Source organism: Bombyx mori, chromosome 4, assembly GCF_030269925.1.
Source record: "Bombyx mori chromosome 4, ASM3026992v2".
Taxonomy (NCBI): Eukaryota; Metazoa; Arthropoda; class Insecta; order Lepidoptera; family Bombycidae; genus Bombyx; species Bombyx mori.
In genome coordinates, this window is record NC_085110.1 from 8,126,813 (window position 1) to 8,145,274 (window position 18,462).

The following is an 18,462-nucleotide window of genomic DNA, read 5'->3' on the forward strand; positions in this document are numbered from 1 at the left end:
GTTTTTTTTGAAATGTCAAATACATTTGCGAAACTTTGTTTCCATGAAACTGGCTACTGACATCCGATAGTAATTGAAAAATTGCTCTAGGGGTTTTCTTAAATTTCGATGTTTCTTATGAAAGAAACTTTTCTCAAATCTATGGCTAGTAAGTGGATAGACCCAACATTTGTAAAATTTTCGTTCTCTTTTTATCTATTTCTTAGTACCAGAGCCACACTGCTACTGTTCTTTTGAAATTTACCCATTTTCAAACTGTGAAAATCGCGGGCGAATTCACCGTTAATAATTGTAGTGTGTGCGTATTAAGCGGTTTCGCGGTTACAGCGGTTAACCGCTCCCGGGAAAAAACCGTAGTGCGGCCTAGGCCTAAGTGTGAGAAATTTCATTCTCCTCCGTCCGCGCAATTTTCGTAAAAAGGGGTACAAAGTTTTTGCATCACGTATTAATAAATAGATAATCCAATCGACACACAATCCACAATGACATCTATGATTGAAACCAGGAGATTTATTTATCAAAAAACAAACACGAATCTATATAAAGTTGCTTAAAATTGATAATATCTGGGTTTTTACAAGAGTTGGTATGAGTTAAAATAAATTTACGACTTAATCTCGAACCAGACTTTATTTTATTAAGTATTGTGTATTAATTACGAACAATTATGATTCGATAATTCGAATATTTTACAGCTTTAGGACGGACGATAGTATTTATTTTATTTCAAAATCTTACTAATTAGACTGTACTAGACTGTAAAAGATTTATGATCGTTAAAATATTTATGATCATCGAATTTTTTTCATATTTCATACTTTTCCACAAGACATTCCCAGTGTTCTTTTTGTGACATTATTCACGAATTAACGTTCTACAGTGACTTACATTAGGCCCTAAAAGGTTTTTTAATAGTGTGAAATTATACCACAATTTTATCTTTATCACTTTTGAAAATTTAGTTTACTCATATCATTATGTTGATTTTATTAACATAGCCAAATAGATAGCAGAATCATGACAGCAATTTTTTCCTCTACTTGTTCGCTGGAAGCCTAATGGGATATTCCAGCTGCGACCGGACGGGTAGGTGAGCTCACGGGCTTAACCTAAGATAATTTGAATTAGTGGACTGTGTCTATCTTTGGGGTAGATCGCTCGTCGAACTCTCAAGGATAGTGACCGCTACTGCAATGCAGTAGTATCTTCGACGACACGTCTGAATTTTTATTTATTTACGTACTCAAAGTATCCTAAAAAGCTTAGCTAATCAAAATTCTTCTTTCATAAAATAATAACATATTCTAATTGAAATATTAGTCCGAATATAGTATCTTGTGTACTCCCGCTATTTCATTTAAGTAGTTGTTACATATTATAGATATGTATATAACAATAGATATACATAAATTAATATTATGGAAATTAAGCACTCTCGTGGACAAAATGAACATTTGACATGAAAATTATGAACATAACCAACAAAACAACCACTGTCTTTTCTTGATCATCTCATCCGTAAAATGTCGTTCTTTGCAATCCAACACAGCGATTTTGACATGAATGCAAATTTGGCCAGCGTTTGGTATTGTGACCAGTTTTATTTTGTTGCTTCAGTCTTTTTTTAACATTTAACTGTCAATTAAGTGCATTCTTCAAATTCTTTACAGCCGGTTTAAAAAACATGCTTTACTCGTGTTGTTCACTGTAAGGTAACACAATAAAAATTAAGTACTGTGCGGATCAATGGACTCGCACGAAGCTGTGGCTCATAATATCTCACTGCACTAGAACCAGCTAGCTAGGTAGTACTGCAGCATCGTAGAACCGTTGTCATGCTGCGTGCGAGAGTGCTGGTACCGCGTCATACGACCACAATCCCTCAAATCGCCCCTTTACCAGAACGAGGGCACCTTCTACATGTCGAAATCGGTCGGAGCCGGACGAAATTATTTTTCGGTAGTTAATACGGTAGTAAATTCATTCGCGAAGCAGCTGTCTTGGAGCCGCAAAGTCTCCATCGGAGGCGCTCGAACAGTTGTTAGCAAATTCCACCCCTCCTGGCTGATCCCGTGCTCACCTACCTGTCCTGGGGAAAACAAAAATGCCTCCGGGTCACGGCCACAGGCGGGTATAAAAACTTTCAAAAATCGATCTCTATCACTTTAATATTGATATTTTGTTTTTTCCTTAGAGCCATTACATGTTCAATAAATCGTTTAGATAAAAATATCAAAAGGCCTACTTTGATAAAGTTGAATGTATGCAACATAGAACTCACGATATGTTACAAAAAACTGACATGCATATCTACGTCGCAAGATGCAATCGCTTTATGACTTCAACCAAAAGATAAACTAAGTTTCATAAGAAATTGCTTTCAAATCGATAAAAATCAATACAATCAATCAATATATATACATAAAAATGAATTGCTGTTCGTTAGTCTCGCTAAAACACGAGAACGACTGGACCGATTTGGCTAATTTTGGTCTTGAATTATTTGTAGAAGTTCAGAGAAGGTTTAAAAGGTAGATAAATATTAAAATGCTCGGAATATAAATAAAAATAACAATTTTTTTTCCCCTTTGATGTGTCCCGGACGGGACGGATTCCTTTTGTTGGTTTTAAATTTATTTTACACGAAAGTTTAGGTCTTTTATTTATCGATTGAGGCACTACGAAGTCTGTCGGGTCAGCTAGTCTATCAATATTTATTTCGATAAATTTAAACAAATGTGCCACTTCTAAACTTAGAAAATTTAAAACTATACCTGCTCTAACCATTTTCCGTGTACAAAACATTGAATGCTTTTATTATAAAAATTACTAACTTCATCAATCGATTGAATTGTTTGCACAAAACAATTAATTCAGTTTGATTCGAAATCATAAAAACGTATACAGTTTTACCACACAATTTTATATTGCAGAGAGAGCATTATTCTCTACTTTTCAATAGAGCGATATAGAGCTCCCCCACTTTTCGATTGAGTCAGCAATGAGTTTAATTGTCGTAGCTTTATAAATGATAAGCGTTACGATGGAGCGCGTGCCCGCAGCAAGCGTGCATACTCATATAAACATTATTGGCATCTCGTGGTCGGCTCCTCGTGAGCGGTCATGTGATTATGAGGAGACCACTTAAGCAAATAAACACTCAACTAATGAACGTCAGCAGTAACCGTGGACAATCGCATTCGACTGCTCCACTTTATTTGAAACACATACATATATTATTCATGTAGATCCGTGTCTCGGAGTGTACAAATAGAAACAATGTTATGATTTAAATAAATGATTAATTATTTCGAATGATTGCGCTTTTAAATTTTTACTTATAATATTTAGAAAAAAATTAATAATACTACGCATATTTATTTACGTTTCCTTTTGATGCTATCGTAATAACAAGGCGTTAACAATTACCTCGTTGTAGAAAAAATTAAGTTTTGTTTAATACAGAACTATACGTGTACACGTCATATATTTATAATGTTTCTTTAAAGTTTTACTGTAATTTTGGGTTTAAAATTTCCCCTTTTTTCTTCTTCGAAAACATACTTATTATTTTGATTCCATCATACCATATATTTTATACTCAAATGTTTTTTATGATTATTGGTGGTCTGAAAGCCTTTCCAGCTTCACCAGAACAGGTGGGCATGCACAGGCTCAGCCAGGAGGGGTGGGATTTGCTAACAGTCACCCGAGTACCTCCAAAGAAGACCTAACAGCTCAAAAGCAGCTGCCTCGCGAATGAGTCTACTACCGGATCGGAATTGCGACCCGCTGAGAAGATCCGGCGAGAAACTCAGCGGTTCGATGCTTAGTTTAGGTTGCACGTCGAACTCTTTGCCTAGTTTGACAAGAAGGTTTACCGAGGTCACTACCCATAGCATTAGAGCTAAAGGAGTCTAATGCATAGGGTTATTAGATCTGATGGATCTGTAAGGACATGTCTAGGTTATCGGCGATGACGGCTACTGCGTGATCAGAATACGGGGAATACTCAGCGGCAACAACGATAGGGCAATTATCATGACGCATAGCCTTATCAAAGTACCGTTCCGACGCTGTCTTCATGTGTTCAGATTGATTCGAGGCCGCCCAGGTCGTCGTGTAATCAACGTTCCTCACGAACCACGGAGTTCCAACGGCTAACCTGCAAAAGTGGGATTGTAGGCATTGGAGGGTGTCTTATGTATGTGCGGGCCGCGTGAGCGAACACTACACTTGCGTAAGTAGTGACAGGCCTTATGCAAGTTTTATAAAGTGTCACCTTGTTCCCAAGGAACATTTTACTCCGCTTAAAGATCATGGGGTAGAGTTTGCCGAGAATAAACGCGGCACGGTCGCGGACTGATTTTATATGCGGGCGGAATGTCATGGTATCCAGGGTAACTCCCAGGTACTTGAACTTCTTGCCCAAGAGTAGGGTATAGGTTGGCCGTGAAGGATGATCGGGAATGTCATATTTCTCTTCCTAATGCGGGAGGAAATACGCGTTGAGTTAGAAGTACCGTATGATGAGCACAAGACTGTCCAGCACGCCCACGTTGAAAAGTTTGAAAATCAAACCCCTCCAAACCAAACCCCAAAAAATCAAACCCCACGCCCTTACTTCCGTAATAAACTTATAAAGCTATAGGTATAATAGAAATAATTTATCAATAGTAACAAAATTTTCAATAAATAAATTACATTACATCGTCTGAACATCAGAGTGAAAATTTAAAATTACTCTCACTTCTGTTGAACTAGTAGTAAGGCCTAGTGTAGGCTCACGCTATTAGATACAACAGCCCCCTCTACTACCTCTGTGAAGTATTCTTGCGCACAGAGTAGGAAAGCTTTTAATAAATACACTATAAATGACCACATGTCTCAAGATTTCTTTGCATTTACGCTGTAATAAATATGAGACTTGAAAACAATTATGACCAAAAAAACAAAACAAGTTTAACACAATTACATAATGTTCGCAAAATCACGAGCGCTTTACTTAATTCCGCGAATATAAACATGCTAATCAATTTCTAAGCTCACAAAGTTAAGTTAACAGATCCCATGTTTATCTGTTTCATGTCTGATAATACGCAAATCTGATTGGGTATTTGGTGGTAATGATGCTTCGGGTGGTGGAGGCTTTGGCTCTGAATTTTTCAGTTCGATCCGAGCATACATATATCAGTTTACATTGAGACATCGATAAGCGCGCGCGCATATTTATAATTTTGTGGTTTTTCTGTATCACCAAAAAGTTTATTGATTTCATTTGTGTGTGAAGATTTAATGAACAATCATGGATAAGGCCACGAAAAAGTAATAAACTTAATTTACATATTACATGCTCAATTTAAGATAAAACTATTCATATTGAAATGTTATTTGTTAATGTTATTCAATATATATTTTTAAATAGTAATTATTTGAATAGTTTAGTTAGGATGCAGACTTTGTATACAGTTTTGATCAGTTTTCCAAAGCTCTTCTATGTTAGTACCTAGTTAACTTGTAATTATTCATGTAAATCGAGCTCAGAATTATATTTGTGCTAGGGCGTAATGTCGCATGGATAGGATCTTGCCTATTTCTGTCACGTGTTCCAAGTCAGAAGGGTTTTTTTTTTTCAAAAAATTTCTGGAGTGTAGGGCAGCCGTTAAACACAACAATATGAAACTTCGAATTCGATTTTGCGTAACAAAATTAATAGCGGTATTTACTTCATGATTTTTAAGTAATCAATAAAAAGCTTTTACTTATTGTATGTGTGAATATTGCATGGTAAAACAGTGTGAGAGGGAGAATATGTCAATGTAACTGAAAACACACCTTCGTGTTTCATAAAATACGCATTAGCGTTGAGGTATCTCTAAACTCTGGTATCCGACACAGCAGCCTTTAGGTAACATAGCAACGTCACCATATTCTCGCAATATTCTTAGTACTTAATTTACATTCCAGATACGCAAGACAAGCGTCCGAATGGCAGCTATAAAGGAGTACCCTTTCGATTTGAGTGATTTGAAAAACCAACCGAGTGGTCAGTCTCGGCTTGAAGTGCAGCAGTCGGTATCTTCACCGACAGAAATCACACTACCAACACAGAGCTTGCAATCTTCTTCTTTGGCTACCGGTGCGGACGGAAAAAGAAAAGTTTCCATCATGGCCGATGAATCTAGCAAGGATCGCGAAAACCTGCCCTCAGAGAGGTAAGATTTCATTTTAAAAAATACCGAAGTGAACAAGAAACTAGAAAAGACACATACTCGTAATTTGCACAACCGTTTAGAACAAAACATACCTGAGTCTATTACTATTTAGACTATCTATTACTATTTAGTCTATTAAGTCTATTTCTATATACTACTTACATTACATAGTTACTTATTTAGTATCAATTATATGTAGCATAGAGAGTTAACAATGTTAACTTACGCAACTTACTCGACAAGAATTTTGTAGTAAAATCATAAAAACCCTTCAGGTACTGTATGGAAAAGCTGTTGTGCTTCCAAATGTATGAGTTCGAATCTGTTTTAATACATGAGCTCTAAAACATCTGTCATCATTTATTGTGTAATAGTTTGGTCAAAAGTAGGTTTGATATTGAAAGATAATTGAAAAAAAAAATTACAACAATTTGTAACTTTAAAATTCATAATTCACTCGGCTGAAACTCAAAACGAATTAAATAGAGATGAAAACATGATTGCTTTTTTTTTAAATTCAACAATCAATTTCACTAATACTTTTCTCTTGAAGATTCGTCACCTTCATATCCTTGTTATTTTATATCATGAGAGGCTTAGCATCCCCCTCACATGTCGGTCTGGGGACCGGCGAGGGGGGCCTAAGAAGACGACGTGCAAACTGCTCTGCACGCGTTTTACGCAAGAGCATCCGGGTGATGGAAGGCCGGCTATCCTCGACCCACGCTGGTTCTGGCCCAGCGGGGTATTCCGTAGGGTAACCCACTCTAACCGGCGCCATCTAGGCGGGCTTCGGACAGTCTGCCGACCGAGAGGGCTGGTGGTCGTGGCGCCGACGACCGCCAGTCCGGCGTCCCGAGGGGGAGGGTGATGGGGGAGATGTGCTTCACACTAAACGCTTCACTTTCCCCCCTTTGCCTTGTCATGAGTTCTGTCTCATGCGAGGTTTGGACGTTGGTTGTTGAGCGACAGGAGGTTTTAGTCAGTTCGACTCTGACATACCCCGCCCAGTATCCCCAGAAAAGGGCGGAAGTCCGGCGATTTTCACCTGACCAAAAAAAAAAAAAAAGCATTGATAAGAACCATACTTCAATGTTCGAATCTCAAGTCTATAACCACAATTCGTGTGAATTTTGATGTAGTATTAGGGAAAAAGGCCCGGTAGACATCTTGGTCAGGGTAATCACTGCCTTAGACGTCAATATATTTATCTTCATTCGCACAAAGTATACGGCGCATTATTTCCACTATTTTCTCATAAAAACTAAACATTTAGACGTTGGCCAAGTATACATTACACAGTTTTTAAAGAATCCTGTGAGGGCCTGAATTTAAACTGGGTTCGACAAAGAAAGAAACTCGTTCGGGTGCCTAAGAAGGATGGTATTTTCCATTCTAAAATGAAATTTGTTTGTGGAGTAGTTCCACAGCGCGTTATGAGCAGTTTTTTTATATATATGTATATTTTTTTATGATTGAAGGATTATAATTACTGGTGGTTCTGAGGCCTTTCCAGTTTCACCAGGACAGCTCTAAGCAGCTGTCCCGGAATTCCGTATGTGGTTCTAGTCCAGTCATGCAGCATATTTTCTTTCAATTGGTGGTGTGTTACCGTTAATTATAAAATTATCTCATAAATCTGTTCATATCGTAAAACTGTTCATGATGGCTTTAATTTGACTAAATTAACTATCGCACGTTTTTCCTATCTAAGCTAGTTTAACTTAAGAGCGCCTTACAAAAATTAATACCGAAAGTGAATTGCCCCTAAACTAAGTTACGCTCAAGTTCAAGGAAGGCGCTTAAGAAAATAATTTTATCCAAGTATTTTTTCCGGACTTCACTTTCTGAGACAATTTACAGTTAAGTCCTCAAAGGCAATTATAGTAGAAAAGATTCATATCAGTATATTATGATGTTAAAAATGAAAAACAATTCAACATAAAAGTGATCGTAATTAATTACTGAAATTGAAATATATTTTATTCTGATGAATCGTTATAATTCTTGAAGTAGGTAACTGTAGTTATGATTAGATAATGAATAAATACTGTATTTTGATTTTTACATTCACTATTACAGTTTGCTAGACGACCCTAAAAACCACTTGGTATTAAATAGTTAACCATGAATCCGTTAACTATTAACAAATATCACAACATAAACACAACAACTAGCTTTGGAACATGTCAAATTAGTTTACAAAATGTAACATAGCTTTTAGTTTATTTTACTGCTTACTATTTACTCGTATCTTATTCTACGATTGAGACTCAAATTCAAATATATCAAATTGGGTGGAGGCATTCACCTTGTCATACTACTCTGTCAAAAAAGTACCGGGAAAGATCAATAATACACAATATCCAAATTTATTTTATCACTTACAAAGTGTGCTCCTTCAGAAACGATATATTTACACCAACGAATAATCTAATCATCAAAACATTTTTTAAACGTTCAGTTCTCGCCACCAAATCTCATTTTTGTCTTCTACCGAAAGAAAACGCTTGCCGCAAAGTGGTAATTTGATGAATAGGAAATAAATAGGAAAAAGAAAGATGTCGGCTGAAGCCATATCTAGTTAGTAAGCAGTTTTTTCGGTGGTATTTGTAGTTTTTTGTCAAAAATTCGTCCACAATGACGGCCTTGTACAAAGGCGCATTATCGTCGTGCAAAATCAAGAATTTTCTTTCCGAATATCTGGCCTTTTTCGTCGACTTTAGTCTCTTAGAAATCGCAAAGCACTCAAATAATATTCTTTATATCTTTATATCGTTAATACTTTACGTTTATATTTATACCGTTTGACCTTCCGACAAGAATCCCGACTGCGCAACACCGCGCTAGTCAAAGAAAATGGTCAACATGTCTTTGATTTTTGATCGACTTTGACGTGGTTTTTACGGTTTCTTCGGAACTGACTCGTTCTAGCATGTCCTCAGCGACTCTTATGCGATTGAGTTTTTGGATAAAATGCTGGCCTTTTGGGACTAGCTGAGCGGCAACATGTTTCATACCCAAGTGATTAAATATGATGAAATTTGAATGAGGATTTTCAGTAACTATTTCCTTCGCTTTTGCAATGTTAACTTCAGTTGTAGACGTTGATGGCCTACCAAAGTGAGGCAAATCTTCTGTTATATCTCGACCGCTTTTGAACTCTTTTTAACACTGTGCACAAATAACAAATGTAACTCAAACTTTGCCTCAAAATGGAAAACAGTTGCGGTAGTTGTGCCAATTTAACAACAACAAAAAAAAAGTTTGGAACCGGAAACAAATCATCCATTCCAGATATTTTTTTAGCTGAATGTATATTTTATAAAAGTTATAACAGTTCACTTACATAATTTGTTAAATTAAAATTAGTATTGGCATACATACCTAAGATGAATAACTCTAAATAAATTAGTTTAACACTATGCTTATAAAATTAAATATTTTAACAAAGTTTTAAAGCGCTGCCATCTATGGCATATTTTGGCACACTAGTCAAGATGGTTTAATACAATAAAATATCAAGTAGACGTAGACTTACAGAGGAGGGCCGTTCGGATTGTCGATAATCCCAGTCTCACGGATCGTTTGGAACCTCTGGGTCTGCGGAGGGACTTTGGTTCTCTCTGTATTTTATACCGTATGTTCCATGGGGAGTGCTCTGAGGAATTGTTCGAGATGATACCGGCATCTCGTTTTTACCATCGCACCGCCCGCCATCGGAGTAGAGTTCATCCGTACTACCTGGAGCCACTGCGGTCATCCACAGTGCGTTTCCAGAAATCTTTTTTGCCACGTACCATACGGCTATGGAATGAGCTCCCCTCCACGGTGTTTCCCGAGCGCTATGACATGTCCTTCTTCAAACGAGGCTTGTGGAGAGTATTAAGCGGTAGGCAGCGGCTTGGCTCTGCCCCTGGCATTGCTGAAGTCCATGGGCAACGGTAACCACTCACCATCAGGTGGGCCGTGTGTTCGTCTGCCTACAAGGGCAATAAAAAAAAATTACGTAACTAGCACAAGATGGAGAAGCGTGACCATTAAATAATACCCTTTGGAATTAGATGTAAATGATAAAGTCCAATTCTATTTTATTTAAAAGAAAGATTGGCAATTTATCGATTTTAACCCATAGACCTAGATTATTTTACACACCCACACACACTATACAGATCATTTTGATAAATAAAATTGTTGTAATTTGGAAGAACGAAAACGTTTAGAACATCTAATTATTTTACTCAGTGAGTCATAAATTTTAGTTTTGTGGATATAATTTTCACATCTTTTTGGCAATTTTTTTAAGGGATTTTATGACCTGGTAACTGAGTCCTTTAAGTCATGTCATTCATGGTTTTAAAAAAAAATGATATTATAGAGTGAAATGAAATGAAGATGATTAATTTGAGACATTAATCAACTGGGACGAAATTAAATGAAATGAAATGAGATGATTTGGGATGAAATATAATCTCAGTAAAATGGTGGTCATTTACTAAGATTTTTTCAGTGGATTTTTTGGAGGATCCTGAGAAGCTACGCCCAGCGGCTTTGTTTCATTTTCCCACATTTGTGCCCTTTCACAGATATTAAGTAGTTAATAAACCACCATTATTACACATTTAAACCTGAAGAAACACTAAATAGACAAAATAAAACAAATTACACAACTTCACTCCTCGCGTTTCCGCCAAAAAGTCTCTTTTTGGCAATAGGTTTAAACTGTCACAGAGTAGCGATCCCAACTAAGAATTATTATTTATAGGCATAGATTATACACTTAACAGTTATAGGTATGTCATCTTTGCAATATTTGTAACTAGATGGCGTTACCATATATGTTGATAATAATACCACGATATTGTTATTTTTATGTTACAATAAACTTTATAGAAGTTTATTAACCTAAACAGGTTAAATAACGGAAAACATTATTTAAAAAATTTAATATGCTTTAAATATAAAAAAATACCTTTTAAATAACATGGTAATTCTTATTTTTTATATAATGGTATTTAAAAAAAATAAAAGAGTATAGATTCTGAACGAAACTCACCAGCTTACAAAAAAGCTTTTATATAAATTTACTGTTAGATGTTTGGTACTTTTTTCCCCTTACCCCTTTGCCGCGCCGGTAGCCTAAAGGGTATTCCTGCTCTCGGCGGGTAGGTGAGCTCACGGACTCAATCTGAGAGAATTGTTAACATTGGCCCTAGCAAGGGCAGGACCGGGTCGGAATCACGACCCACTGAGAAGATCCGGCGAGAAACTCAGTGGGCTGTGTCTATGGGGAAAATATATCAAAATGGTATGTATATTGACGTTAAAAATTTCGCAATAATACCAGTTAACAAAGTATCGATAAAACACGTCACGGTTAAAAATTTCATAATTCCACACGCGATTACATTGTTTTATGTTAATAAGTGTGTTTTTTTACGTTCCTTATCTCTTCAACGCCAATGTCAAAGGGAGTATCAGGTCATGTGACTTCATCGACGCACTGAGAATTAAATATAAAAAAATATATAAAGATGGAAGCGTAGGTATGTGGTGTTAATCAACATTTCACTCAACCTTTCACTCCGCAAAGGTTCATTACCGCAGCGCCCTGTTGTGCATAAGTAACATGAAGTATAACATCATCTCACGTGATTGCTATGATTTGTGAAAGGCAAATGAGACGTAAGTGGTAACTGCATATTGTCCAATTATCAAAGAACCTTTGTAAGGCCGTTTGTACGATACGCACTGTTAGGGCCAGAGGTCATGCCAACTAGGCAGGCAGGTACACGCAAACCAAGCGTAATCCGATAAACACGATGTAATCACAAGACATAACCAAAATAAGACTTATTGTTTATTTATAGGTACCCGTACCCACTATTTAAGAGTCTGTTACTTGACTCATAATGAATTCATGATCTCTGTAATTAGATTGGTATTTATATTTTTTAGTCGTTACATTATTATAAAATTTTATTACCTACTTATTTTCTTCAAAATAACATGAAATTTCTTCCGTTTTACGTTTTCTGCTAACTACATTTGACAAAAATCTTGATAATCGAAGAAAGTGTCAGATGTTAAAATGCGGTCGGTTCCTGATCCTATAAGTTTTTAGAACTACATATTCCGTTTCATACAAAATTACTGTATTCTAGTGATAAAAATTATAATACAATTATGTATACCAGATTAATTTCAAATATGTTCTCTTGTTCAACTTTATTATATTTGCTGTTTGTCTATGAAAATTCTTACACATTTTTCGGTACCTTCTCTATTGTACCTTTTCATATATATTTCTAACATAAAAGTAAAACGACCTCAAATTCTCTGCATGCGCCTTATCACATTTTTTGTGCAATAACATTGTTGAAAAACTGCGTCATACTAAAGTAACAATATCTATAAAGCCGAGGTATGAAAACTTTAACTTAATAATAAGTAGGGAAAGAGAGGGCATAAAGGTGAAGTTAAGGGAAATAAAGAATAAAATTACAATCAAGACAGTTTTTGTAATGAAAATTAACTAGAACACTTAGGTTAATTATTAAACTAGCATTTGGTCTATAATTTGGTCAGATAAATAATCAAATTAAAAAAATATAAAACTTAACAAAACTCCATAGTGCTCCAGGGCGACTGTGTGGGTGATAGTGCCCTTATCGGGTCGTCCCTGGAGCTTGATTCAATAGCCCTTGCTTCATTCTCTGTCGAGGAAATATTACATGGGAGGCATGCAAGTACCAACTGCATTAAAATATACCTCAACAGTCACCGTCTGCCCACAGCTCACCCTACTTTATTTTGACGACTTGACGACATCGTGCCCAAGAGACATGCCTCCATATCTAATACTTTTTAAAATAGTAAACAAAAAAAACGAACTGACCGTTAGAGTAATTTTATTCAGAACATATCAATAAGTAATATCGCTAGTAAAACACAAAATTAGTTACCCAAGCAGTTACTTTTTATCTATATTTTCATATTCACTCTAAATTAGATCAATTAAAATGAAAATATTTTCTTTGTGTAAAAAACGACCCGTGCACTGTACTCCACTGATATGGTCAGACTAAAGATGCAAAATGGCCGCTTATTAACGCCAATAACGCAACCCTAATAAGTGTAGTAACTTGTATATTATGTATGTGACCATTGTGACCCCGTCTTGTAAAATGAAAGTGGGCTAGGTATAATATATCGGAGGGCCCAATCTCGGCGGTCCGTGCTGGAGTCATGGTCCAGACGGCTGGCTGATCCTTCGGCTGGTCGTAGGACCGTCGAGGCGATTCGCCCGGTTCTTGTGGATCGGGTGAACCGTGACAGAGGACGCCTCACTTTCCGGCTCACGCAGGTGCTCACTGGGCATGGTTGTTTCGGTGAGTTCCTGCACCGGATCACAGCCGAGCCGACGGCAGAGAGCCACCATTGTGGTTGCGACTTGGACACGGCAGAGCATACGCTCGTCGCTTGCGCCGCATGGTAGGGGTGGCGCCGTATCCTCGTCGCAAAAATAGAAAACGACTTGTCGTTGCCGAGTGTTGTGGCATCGATGCTCGGCGACGACGAGTCGTGGAAGGCGATGCTCGACTTCTGCGAGTGCACCATCTCGCAGAAGGAGGCGGCGGGGCGTATGAGAGACGCACAATCCCGCCGCCGTCGAGCGGGAGCCAGGGAGGCGGATGTCGCCCAAGCCCTGGCCCTCTAAGTGTTTCGGGTCCCCCTCACATGTCGGTCTGGGGACCGGCGAGGGAGGCCTAAGAAGACGACGTGCAAGCTGCTCTGCACGCGTTTTACGCAAGAGCATCCGAGTGATGGAAGGCCGGCTATCCTCGACCCACGCTGGTTCTGGTCCAGCGGGGTATTCCGTAGGATAGCTCTCTCTAACCGGCGCCATCTAGGCGGGCTTCGGATAGCCTGCCGACCGAGAGGGCTGGTGGTCGTGGCGCCGACGATCGCTGGCCCGGCGTCCCGAGGGGGAGGGTGATGGGAGTGCTCCGCACTAAACGCTTCACTTTCTCCCCTTTGCCTTGTCATGAGTTCTGTCTCATGCGAGGTTTGGACGTTGGTTGTTGAGCGACAGGAGGTTTTAGTCAGTTCGACTCTGACATGCTCCGCCCTCCATCCCCAGTGGAGGGCGGAAGTCCGGCGATTTCCTCCTGACCAAAAAAAAAAAAGGTATAATATATAGATTAGAAACACCATTTAATCTTACATGAATTTAATATTTTTTTATTTCATCGTTTCGTAAAAATAACATGCTCCAAAAAATATGAACCATTACACATATACACCTTATTAACAGTAAGCTTTGAATTTTGACCAACGTTATTTTTGACAAAGTGAATTAATTGAATAGATTTTGTTCACTATATTCGGAGCATCATCTATATTCCGTTTTCTTTCATGGATTCCTTCGTTTATAGTACCTATTTAATTAAAATATTTAATGACAAGGGTAACTGTTATCTTTAAGCCTCTTGCTCGTCGTTTAGCAGCATGAAAATATACAACTTTTTATTATGGATTGGATGGATTTCCCACATATTGTATAACAATTATTAGTATTCCGCAATACGTTTTTCTGCTGCTAGTAACCTCGAGGGCCCGATGCTGGCTTCATCGAATGTGCAGGCGAGCTCACGAGGCTCAGCTTAAGAGAATTTGCTAAAACTAGCCCTAGTAAGAGCAGTGCTTCGCTGAATCTATAGTCGAGGAAAAGGCGATCCTCCCGTCCCAAAAAAAGAGCTTCTTAGAATATTACATATTTAAATAATAATTTATATAAAAATATTTTCTCAATAAATTCGCGCCTATTACGTTATCGCTGTGTACTAAAGCATTTTGGTTCCGTAAAAATTAAAACCGTCTCCCCTTTTTTAAATTATAATGTTTAATTAAAAGTGACCGCTTGAAAATGTTTGAACACATTCATTATGTTCCATAATTTATGGGGGTTGATTGCTTCCCGCTTCCGTAGGTTTAACCCGCGATTCCCTACAAGTAACCCCTGGGTGGTGCAAAACGGGAGCCGAATACATAATCGGTGGTAGGACTTGTCCGACTGGCTGGCGACCACCCTCCAACTAGAGTCCGCCGCCAAATAGCCTAGCTGTGTTCCGGCGTGTGGGTTGGAGAGCCAGTGTTATTCCTACCCTTTCCTCTTCCTTGTTGGGGGTGAATCTTGGCGATACCTGGAACATGCGGAGCAGACGTGCGTGTGAGCTCGCGGGACGTGATTGTTTGACGGGGGTATAGGGAGACCCAGTGAAACGGTGTTCGCCGCCGCCCGCCGGTCAGTTGGGGACCTGAACCCGGGTGTCACTACTAAACTCCGCCCCGGGAAGCTGTCCCGCCAACCGGTGTAAAATCCTGTCGTGCGGTCGTCGTGCCGGAGTCGGAGACCGGAGTGGATCCCGGCGATCGCACGCAGGGTGGACTGGGGGCCCTTCCATGCCCTGCGTCGGTCGCTCACGCAACCCGTGGTCGAGCACATACTGTGCTCCGTGCTTTATTCAGGTATTGTCACGATTTCGCCTCGAACATCCTACCCCGCCCAATCCCACTCTCCAAATAAAAAAAAATGAAAGTTCGAAAAAGGAAAAGGGTTTTGTCGGCGACTCCCCATTCCACATTTAATGTGGATTTCAGCAATGTAAGGGGTCTACATAGCAACCTCGACGCCGTACACCACCATCTTGAGACGGCGCAGCCTGCCCTTCTTTTTCTGACGGAGACGCAGATATCTGCTCCGGATGATACTTCGTACCTTGAATACCCCGGCTACGTATTGGAGCACAACTTCCTGCGTAAAGCCGGGGTGTGTGTATTCGTCCGGGCTGATGTCTGTTGTCGCCGTCTACGAAGTCTCGAACAACGGGACCTGTCCCTCTTGTGGCTGCGCGTAGATCACGGGGGCTGTACCCGAGTCTACGCGTGCCTGTACAGGTCCCACAGCAGTGATGCAGGTTCAGCTCTGATAGAGCATGTGCAAGAGGGGACTAACCGCGTGCTTGAGCAGTACCCATCTGCGGAGGTGGTGGTTCTTGGAGACTTTAACGCTCATCACCAAGAGTGGTTGGGGTCCAGAACCACTGACCTCCCGGGTCGGACTGCCTACGATTTCGCCTTGGCCTACGGCCTCTCCCAGCTGGTGACACAGCCCACCCGTGTCCCAGATATTGAGGGGCACGAGCCTTCTCTGTTGGACCTTCTGCTGACCACTGATCCAGCCGGATACAGTGTGGTGGTCGACGCTCCACTTGGATCGTCTGATCACTGCCTTATCCGTGCTGCCACACCACTCTCTCGTCCTAGTCGTCGAACGACGACCAGGTATCGAAGAGTTTGGCAGTATTTGTCAGCAGATTGGGATGGATTGCGTGAGTTTTACGCATCCTACCCATGGGGGCGGTTCTGCTTTTCCTCTGCTGATCCTGACGTCTGTGCGGACCGTCTTAAAGACGTGGTGCTCCAGGGGATGGAATTGTTTATTCCCTCCTCTGAAGTGCCCGTTGGGGGTCGCAGCAGACCCTGGTATAACAATGCCAGCAGGGATGCTGCACACCTCAAGCGGTCCGCATACGTTGCATGGGATGATGCTAGGAGACGTCGGGATCCTAACATCTCAGAGGAAAGGCGGAAATATAACGCCGCTTCCAGGTCCTACAAGAAGGTTATTGCCAGGGCGAAATCGGAGCACGTTGCTAGAATTGGCGAGCGACTGAAGAGCTATCCCTCTGGGAGCCGTGCTTTTTGGTCGCTCGCCAAAGCTGCAGAAGGTAACTTTTGCAGGTCTAGTCTCCCACCACTACGCAAGTCCGATGACAGTCTGGCCCATAGTGCGAAAGAGAAGGCTGACCTTCTGGTCAAACTCTTCGCCTCGAACTCGACTGTGGACGACGGGGGTGCCACACCACCGAACATCCTCCGGTGTGATAGTTCCCTGCCGGAGATCTGCTTTACACAGTGTGCAGTCAGGCGGGAACTCCGACTCCTGGACGTCCATAAGTCGAGCGGGCCAGACGGCATCCCTGCAGTGGTTCTGAAAACGTGCGCCCCTGAGCTGACGCCTGCGCTAACGCGTTTGTATCGCCTCTCTTATTGCGCTAACAGGGTTCCGTCTTCATGGAAGACTGCCCACGTCCACCCTATCCCCAAGAAGGGTGACCGGTCGGACCCATCGAGCTACAGGCCTATCGCGATAACTTCCTTGCTTTCCAAGGTGATGGAGCGAATAATTAATATACAACTCCTGAAGTATCTGGAGGATCGCCAGCTGATCAGTGACCGACAGTACGGTTTCCGTCACGGTCGCTCAGCTGGCGATCTTCTTGTATACCTTACTCACAGGTGGGCTGAAGCCTTGGAGAGCAAGGGCGAGGCTCTTGCTGTGAGCCTTGATATTGCGAAGGCCTTCGACAGGGTCTGGCATAGGGCACTTCTGTCGAAGCTACCATCTTACGGAATCCCCGAGGGTCTCTGCAAGTGGATCGCTAGCTTTTTGGATGGGCGGAGCATCACGGTCGTTGTAGACGGTGACTGTTCTGATACCATGACCATTAACGCTGGCGTTCCACAAGGTTCGGTGCTCTCCCCCACGCTTTTCATCCTGTATATCAATGACATGCTGTCTATTGATGGCATGCATTGCTATGCGGATGACAGCACGGGGGATGCGCGATATATCGGCCATCAGAGTCTCTCTCGGAGCGTGGTGCAAGAGAGACGATCAAAGCTTGTGTCTGAAGTGGAGAACTCTCTGGGGCGTGTCTCCAAATGGGGTGAATTGAACTTGGTTCAATTCAACCCGTTAAAGACACAAGTTTGCGCGTTCACTGCGAAGAAGGACCCCTTTGTCATGGCGCCGCAATTCCAAGGAGTATCCCTGCAACCTTCCGAGAGTATTGGGATACTTGGGGTCGACATTTCGAGCGATGTCCAGTTTCGGAGTCATTTGGAAGGCAAAGCCAAGTTGGCGTCCAAAATGCTGGGAGTCCTCAACAGAGCGAAGCGGTACTTCACGCCTGGACAAAGGCTTTTGCTTTATAAAGCACAAGTCCGGCCTCGCATGGAGTACTGCTCCCATCTCTGGGCCGGGGCTCCCAAATACCAGCTTCTTCCATTTGACTCCATACAGAGGAGGGCCGTTCGGATTGTCGATAATCCCGGTCTCACGGATCGTTTGGAACCTCTGGGTCTGCGGAGGGACTTCGGTTCCCTCTGTATTTTGTAC

At 40.7% G+C, this 18,462-nt stretch overlaps 1 protein-coding gene and 3 long non-coding RNA genes across 6 annotated transcripts in view; 1 reads left to right on the forward strand and 3 right to left on the reverse strand.

The window, feature by feature from the left end:
• LOC101739037 (sodium/hydrogen exchanger 9B2) overlaps positions 1–18,462 on the forward strand; it is a 75,129-nt gene that overhangs the window by 29,916 nt on the left and 26,751 nt on the right. For both annotated transcript variants that reach the window (XM_012692960.4, XM_062668192.1), the window contains exon 2: positions 5,968–6,215. In XM_012692960.4, coding sequence (XP_012548414.1) covers positions 5,968–6,215 — 248 coding nt within the window. The remainder of the gene's footprint in view (positions 1–5,967; positions 6,216–18,462) is intronic.
• Positions 1–18,462, reverse strand: part of LOC134198762 (uncharacterized) — a 31,980-nt gene that overhangs the window by 6,238 nt on the left and 7,280 nt on the right. The gene's annotated exons all lie outside the window — the stretch shown is intronic.
• On the reverse strand, positions 612–7,257 carry LOC110385725 (uncharacterized). Of its 2 annotated transcripts, none has more exons than XR_002430980.3 (2): positions 6,451–7,257; positions 612–1,705 (listed from the first exon to the last, which is right to left on the reverse strand). It is a non-coding gene; the product is annotated as an uncharacterized LOC110385725 (long non-coding RNA). The 2 variants fall into 2 exon arrangements; XR_009972942.1 differs by having other exon boundaries at positions 6,442–7,257.
• LOC119631226 (uncharacterized) lies at positions 8,569–10,889 on the reverse strand. Its single transcript, XR_005246618.2, has 2 exons — positions 9,757–10,889; positions 8,569–9,389 (listed from the first exon to the last, which is right to left on the reverse strand). It is a non-coding gene; the product is annotated as an uncharacterized LOC119631226 (long non-coding RNA).